The sequence below is a fragment of the Puntigrus tetrazona genome, chromosome 20, assembly GCF_018831695.1.
Source record: "Puntigrus tetrazona isolate hp1 chromosome 20, ASM1883169v1, whole genome shotgun sequence".
Classification (NCBI taxonomy): Eukaryota; Metazoa; Chordata; class Actinopteri; order Cypriniformes; family Cyprinidae; genus Puntigrus; species Puntigrus tetrazona.
In genome coordinates, this window is record NC_056718.1 from 26,230,161 (window position 1) to 26,237,660 (window position 7,500).

Sequence of the window (7,500 nt, forward strand, 5' to 3'; positions counted from 1 at the left end):
AGAGGAAAAAATAAGATACATAAGCATCGGTTTATGAATATATATATATATATATATATATTTCACTTTTCCAGAGGACTTCACAGATTTAAAGATTTAATTTCACAGCCGTATACATTTAAATCTTTTTCAAGAGCTGATATAAGACGGTTGTCATGATTTTATTTGTCATATAATATTTGTAGAAGTACAGCTTCCAGTGAAATGATGTTGTGGTGTGATCCAGGGCTGAGCAGAGAGAAAGAAGAAAACGTGTTAAAAGTAGAATGTCAAATAAATACAGCAAAAAATTAATATATAATGACAATCAAATAAAGTGTAAAAATGACTGCAAACTTGCATCTCTGAGTGACATTTAAACAAAATGTGTATTAAAAACAAGATTCTTTAAAGAGCGATTATTGATAAATAATCGTAAAATGAATCAATGTATTATCAACAACAATTAAAACCTCCAAATTATTCCAGAAAGGCGGGTTATGTTGGCAGAGATCGCTTCAATACTAAAATAATATAATATATAATAAATATAATGTTAATTGCGCAAATCAATACAAACACATGCTACTCACGTTTTAATTAATGTAGATGTTATACCAGTTAAAGTAAGACCGGCCGAGTCACGGACACGTCACAGTTACGTCACGGTCACGTGGGCAGCGCCCTTCCCAGAGTTCTTTGCTCCGCGCATGCGCGCTGTCCTTTTCTCGCCCAGGTGTGGATCGACTAGCATCAACCAATGTAAGGCCCGCTGATCAGATCGCTTATTTGTCGCGTTCGAGGTCTTTATTGCGCTTTAACGGTGAACGAATGTCTGTTTTAAGCGTCGCCGTGTTCTAAACTCTGATCTCGAGCGGAACTCCGTCAGAACGAGTCGTTTAAACGGGTTTATTTACTCCGCGTGCGTCTCTCCGGGGCCCACGCGCCTCACGCGCGCTCCTCACACATCCTCTGCTCTTCTTCTACTCTTTTACTCTTCTTTTGCTCTTCTTCTTCTCTGATTAAACGCATGCCGTGATCGGTGCAGCAAAAATTATATTTAAACGTGTCGTTTTTGAGGATTCTTGGTCATTGTCTCATTACTGTAAATGTTACTGTTAACACTTGAAATAATTATGTTCCTCACGTCGCCATAACTGTCGTATTTGACTTTTAAAATCCTTACGAATAACGTTTGAGAGTGGAGCACGAGTTTAACATGCTGCTAATTTAAGACGCAATCATTTTTAAAATGTTTATTATGTGTACGTGATGATTTAACATTTTATAACTTTTTACAAGTAACATAAAAGAATAAATTGTTGCTTTTACTGTAAGATTGGTGCATTTAACTTTGTAAAATTATTTCTTTATACAATTTTTTTTTTTTTGGTGCTTCATTTAAAAAAAAAAAAAGCATTTAAAAATTTTCCTATTAAAAAATGGTTGCATTTATTAAAAAAAAAAAAAAATATATATATATATATATATATATATATTATTAAGTGTCATTTAGTTTTCACAATTGAAATTTATTGCTTTCAAGTTTAAATGCAATTTTTAAAAGATGAAAAGTTATTTAACTTAAATGTCTACAAATTTAGTTTTAAAGCTAAAAACAAATTTAAAGATTTGTTTTTTACTTTAAACGTTAAAAATAGACACAAGCAAGCATTAAAGAAACCTTTTTTTTTTCAAGATGAAAGTTTAAACAAAGCAATGATTTGTAAATGTTTTAACATTGCAATTATTTTGAGTTGTTTTTTTTTTAAGTTAAAAAGAACTATTTTTAAATGTTAAATGCTATATATCTATATCTATATATAATTTTTTATTTTTTTTTTTTTTGCTTTAAATATTGTTTAAAGGTCGTTCTTAAAGCGGTTGTCACCTGGTTGTTGTTTCAGCTCATCATGCAGCTGTTCCTCCGCGCTCAGACTCTTCACACGCTCCAGGTGACCGGCCAGGAGAGCGTCCTTGACCTGAAGGTGAGCCGCTCCGCTCCTGAAGACGTCTCCCGTGTGTGTGTGTGTGTGTCTGACCCGTGTGTGTGTGTGTGTGTGTCCCCCGTGTGTGTGTGTGTGTGTCTGACCCGTGTGTGTGTGTGTGTGTGTCCTCAGGCTCGCGTCCAGGCTCTGGAAGGGCTGTCTGTGGAGGACCAGGTTCTTCTTCTGTCCGGAGCTCCTCTGGAGGATCATGTGTCTCTGCTGGACAGCGGCGTCTCGGAGCACTGCACCATCGAGCTGACCGCCAGACTTCTGGGAGGTGTGGACCACAGTGCTTTTGTTTTTAATTATAAAACATGAAATGTTTTTTTAGCAATTTATCAAATGCAAAAAAAAAAATTGCAATTGCTTGACAGCCGTAACAATTACATCTCAAATTTTAATTTCATTGTTCATTTTATACACACACACACACACACACACACGTGTTTATATTTAAGACATGTTTAGATTTAAATATTAGTAATTTCTCATTGCATCCAAAAGCTTTTGTTTACAAAGTGCTGTTTTTTTTGTTTAATGTGCAAATATTTACATGTATATTTATATTCATATAACTTATGTAATGCATAAATTGCAATGTTTTTTGTATACAGTGTATTTTATACTTTTTTCATAAACATCACAATTTTTTTTTTGACCGCACTGATTTAACAAATTATTCATTTTATTTCAATATATATATTGCATCTGAAACAAGTTTTTTTTTTTGTGCTGTAATAATGATTGTTTGACTTAGTTTTTAGTATTTAATATTAGATTTCTTTCTCTTGAACATCAGAAGTTGTAGATGCTTGAGTCTTTAATCTGCTGATTTTTGTGGTAATCCTGTTCATGTTTATGTTGATCAGGTAAAGTCCACGGATCTCTGGCTCGTGCCGGTAAAGTACGAGGACAGACACCTAAAGTAAGTGTGTGTGAGTGTGTGTGTGTGTGTTAGTGAGTGTGTGTGTGTGTGTGTGTGTGTTAGTGAGTGTGTGTGTTAGTGAGTGTGTGTGTGAGTGTGTGTGTGTGTGTGTGTGTGTGTGTGTGTGTGTGTGTGTGTGTGTGTGTAGTGTGTGTGTGTTAGTGAGTGTGTGTGTGTGTGTGAGTGAGTGTGTGTGTTAGTGAGTGTGTGTGTGTGTGAGTGTGTGTGTGTGTGTGTGTTAGTGTGTGTGTGTGTAGTGAGTGTGTGTGTGTGTGTGTGTAGTGAGTGTGTGTGTGTGTGTGTGTGTGTGTGTGTGTTAGTGTGTGTGTTAGTGTGTGTGTGTGTGTGTGTGTGTGTGTGTTAGTGAGTGTGTGTGTGTGTGTGTGTTAGTGAGTGTGTGTGTGTGTGTGTGTGTGTGTGTGTGTGTGTAGTGAGTGTGTGTGTGTGTGTGTGTGTGTGTGTGTGTTAGTGTGTGTGTGTGTGTGTTAGTGAGTGTGTGTGTTAGTGTGTGTGTGTGTGTGAGTGTGTGTGTGTGAGTGTGTGTGTGTTAGTGAGTGTGTGTGTGTTAGTGAGTGTGTGTGTGTAGTGAGTGTGTGTGTTAGTGAGTGAGTGTGTGTGTGTTAGTGTGTGTGTGTGTGTGTGTGTGTGTGTGTGTGTGTGTTAGTGAGTGTGTGTGTTAGTGAGTGTGTGTGTTAGTGAGTGTGTGTGTAGTGTGTGTGTTAGTGAGTGTGTGTAGTGTGTGTTAGTGAGTGTGTGTGTGTGTGTTAGTGAGTGTGTGTGTGTGTGTTAGTGAGTGAGTGTGTGTGTGTGTGTGTTAGTGAGTGTGTGTGTGTGTGTGTTAGTGAGTGTGTGTGTGTGTGTGTGTTAGTGAGTGTGTGTGTGTGTGTGTGTTGTGTGTGTGTTAGTGAGTGTGTGTGTGTGTGAGTGTGTGTGTGTGTGTGTGTGTTGTCGGTGCTGAGGTTCCTCTGAGGTCTGACTCCTGGTGTCTGTAGGTGGACAAGCAGGAGAAGAAGAAGAAGAAGACGGGCCGCGCCAAGCGTCGGATCCAGTACAACCGGCGCTTCGTGAACGTGGTCCCGACCTTCGGCAAGAAGAAGGGCCCGAACGCCAACTCCTAAAGAACTGAGAAGAAACTCCGAGAGAGAGAAATAAACATGAAATAAAGACTCAGTGTTCTGTGTTCCTTCAGTCCTAACACGGTGAAACATGACTTTAAACAAACAAGTCTTCAGAAATACAAGGCGTTTAATCAGGAAGAACCGTATCCATATATAAACAAGACAGTTATGAAATTTAATATTGACTGTTAATCTTTACTCATAAAATTAGCAACAATATTTGATAAATTATTCTAGATTTTTAGTTAGAAAAAAGCAATTCTAAATTAAATATTATATACTGTGTATATATCACTAACTATATATATATATATAAGTGTGCATGTGTGTGTATATATAGTTTTTACAAAACTTGAGTTCAAAAAAAATGGCTATCATAAAAATACATTATCAAGTTTTGCAAAAACCTTTCATCTATATCTGTATTTTTTTTTTCTTTGTAGATTTATATATATATATATATATATATATATATATATATATATATATATATATATATATATATAAAATCTACAAAGAAAAAAAAATATATATATATGAGGGAATGCACCGAAATGAAATTCTGGGCCAAAGCCGATGCTGCATTGTAATGATTTTATTAAATAATAATCTTTTGTAAGATTTTGTTTAACAATTTTAATGATACTGAATAAAAATAAAAAAGCAAGCCTTTAAATGAACCCCACTTTTACTGAAACTATCAAAACTGGGCAGAATTTTGGTTATATTAATAATAATAGGGTTTATTAATCATCATTATTTAACATGAACTAATAATGAACAAGTTTTTTAATTCATTTATTAATATTGGTTAATGTTAATTGCAACATTACTAGCGCAGTATTAAAGTCAGGTGTGTTAATGCACTCTGAATGAACATGAACTGTATTAACATTAAGACACATTAATAAATACTGTATTTTAGGTTTATTTTAATGCATTTCCATGCAACCATCACGAAAGAGTCAGCTTTATACAGTATGTTACAGTACAGTACCGCTTTAGCAAACAAGAACACTACATAGACGCTTTTTACTTTTAGTGTATTTCATATATACATATATATATACATACATACATGATATGCTGTAAATGTGTGCTTTTAGATTTTATTTTTTCAGATGCAGTTGTTTTGGCATTTTAACATATTTCTACCTATGTTTATAAAATGTGACATTATTAACTAGTCGTGTGTGTGTGTGTGTGTGTGTGTGTGTGTGAGAGACGGTGTAAGAAGAGCACAAGACATTACTCAGGGTTGGTTTTTATTGTAATTTTTACAATCATGCAAAAATAGAAAGAGAAATCTCTGCCAGACTGAAGAAGGTTTCACTGAAGGTCTCGTCGTTCCCCGAGCGCTCAGTCGATGGAGACGAGCTCCACCTCGAAGATCAGCTTGGCGTTCGGCGGGATTCTGGAGATGAAGGTTAAGAACGGATTCGTCTGTGATCTGAACTTCATCAAACACACACCGAGCTGCAGAGAGAAGGATACTTGGAGTCTGGAAGACCTTTCTTCCCGTACGCCCATTCAGACTCGATCTCCAGCCGAGCCGTCTCGCCTTTACTCATCGTCAGCAGACCTTCATCCCACTGCAGAAGAACACACACAATACAGCCTTCAGTGCGCGCACACACACACACACAGACACACACACACACACCTACACACACACACACACACAGACACACAGACACACACACACAGACACACACACACACACACACACACACACACACACACACACACACACACACAGACACACACACACAGACACACACACACAGACACACACACACACACTCACACACTCACGCGCACACACACTCACGCGCACACACACTCACGCGCACACACACACACACACCCCTACACACACTCACACACACACACACACACACACACACACACACACACACACACACACACACACACACACACACACTCACACACACACACACTCACACACACACACACTCACACACACACACTCCACACACACACACACACACACACACACACACACACTCACAGTCACTCAAATACAAGCACAATTAAAACGGAAAACATTAAACCCGACTGAATAAAACAGCCATTCAATAAAAAGATGAAGATAAATCTACTACAACATTAAAATTTAAATAGAAAAAGAAACGAAGTTAAAATGCATAAAAACTATTAAAAGCCGTATAAAACTTAAAAATGCAAAACACACTTAAATTACCAACACTTTAAAAATGAAAGAATTTTTTTATATAGTTATATTATTTTAATATTATAAACTATATCAAAATTATCGACACGCAAATCTAAATTACTTAAACTTTAAGACGAAAGAATTTATAAAAATATTTATACCAAAAAAAAAATAATTGAACATTATGTAAAACAAAATTAAGACAGAATATAAAAATAAAATCTAATTATAAAAATGAAAAAAAAAAAAAAAAAAAAGAAATGTAAGATAAGTGAGTAACGCTGAAGGACTCACCCCTCGGATGACTTTCCCCATCCCCACCTTAAAACTCAGCGGCTTGCTCTGTTTCTTCTTTTTTGCAGCTGGAAATAAAAGATGATTTAATCTGACTAATATCATTTGATAACCAGGAAACCTATTTGACGGATTATTATAATTAATTTAAGTGTGAAACCATTAAAAATATTACTTAAAATTGAAAGTTAATACGACTTTACTTTTTAACTTCAGCAAATTGCAACTGCAAAAAAACATTTAATTTGATGATGCACCAAAAATAATTAAAACAAACATTAATAAATACAACATATGCAATTAAAATAAATTACTGTGTATTGTGTGTGTGTGTGTTTGTGTGTGTGTGTGTGTGTGAGTCTCACTGGCGGGGATGTTGCTGTCGAACACACTTCCGTCCTCCAGTGTTCCTGTATACCAGCAGCTCACAGTGTCTCCTTTCCGGGGGAAGTTGGTCTTGTCTCCTTTCTTCAGGATGCTCTTAGTGAACTTCGGAGGCCCCTGAAACACAAATCAAGCATGAAACTCATTCTGATGATGATGATGGTGATGATGAAGCAGTCTGTCGTACCTCATCCTCCGGCTCCGTCTTGGTTTCTTTGGGAGCGTCACTAATTTTAACAGCTTGAACCTGCTCCGTCACACTGTCCTCTTCTGAGCCCTTGAACCTCTGAGAGAGAGCAGACTCAAGAGTATGTGGGAATAGCGAGATGCAGAGAGAGAGCTGTGTGTGTGTGTGTGTGTGTGTGTGTGTGTGAGAGAGAGAGAGTTACCTTGCTCTCAAACAGCTGCTGATAGGCCTCCACCAGCTGCTCCTTCTTCACTGTCTTCGCCACATTCTTGATGCTTCCAAGAAGCTTGTGCTCCACTAGAAACTGAAAATGAGGAGATTATTTACTTATTACTTAAAATATGCAAATAAATGTAATAATTTTTTTTATTATAAAGTAAATAGTAACACACACACACATTCATTATTTATTCAGATACCTTCACTTT

The 7,500-nt window shown here is 36.5% G+C and overlaps 2 protein-coding genes across 2 annotated transcripts in view; one reads left to right on the top strand and one right to left on the bottom strand.

Moving 5' to 3' along the window:
- Positions 1-625: 625 nt before the first annotated feature.
- Positions 626-4,058, top strand: faua (FAU ubiquitin like and ribosomal protein S30 fusion a). The gene is made up of 5 exons (XM_043219091.1): positions 626-741; positions 1,887-1,967; positions 2,100-2,244; positions 2,837-2,892; positions 3,885-4,058. Exons 2-5 carry the CDS (start codon positions 1,893-1,895, stop codon positions 4,008-4,010), a joined length of 402 nt encoding a protein of 133 aa, XP_043075026.1. The 5' UTR covers positions 626-741; positions 1,887-1,892; the 3' UTR covers positions 4,011-4,058.
- A 1,200-nt stretch (positions 4,059-5,258) lies between these two features.
- The window catches only part of fkbp3 (FKBP prolyl isomerase 3), a 7,406-nt gene continuing 5,164 nt past the window's right edge, over positions 5,259-7,500 (bottom strand). The window contains exons 2-7 of the mRNA XM_043219090.1: positions 7,275-7,376; positions 7,073-7,171; positions 6,867-7,002; positions 6,502-6,569; positions 5,505-5,602; positions 5,259-5,424 (exon numbers count right to left, since the gene is read on the bottom strand). Of these exons, the coding sequence (XP_043075025.1) occupies positions 5,370-5,424; positions 5,505-5,602; positions 6,502-6,569; positions 6,867-7,002; positions 7,073-7,171; positions 7,275-7,376 (558 nt within the window). The 3' untranslated portion in view covers positions 5,259-5,369. The remainder of the gene's footprint in view (positions 5,425-5,504; positions 5,603-6,501; positions 6,570-6,866; positions 7,003-7,072; positions 7,172-7,274; positions 7,377-7,500) is intronic.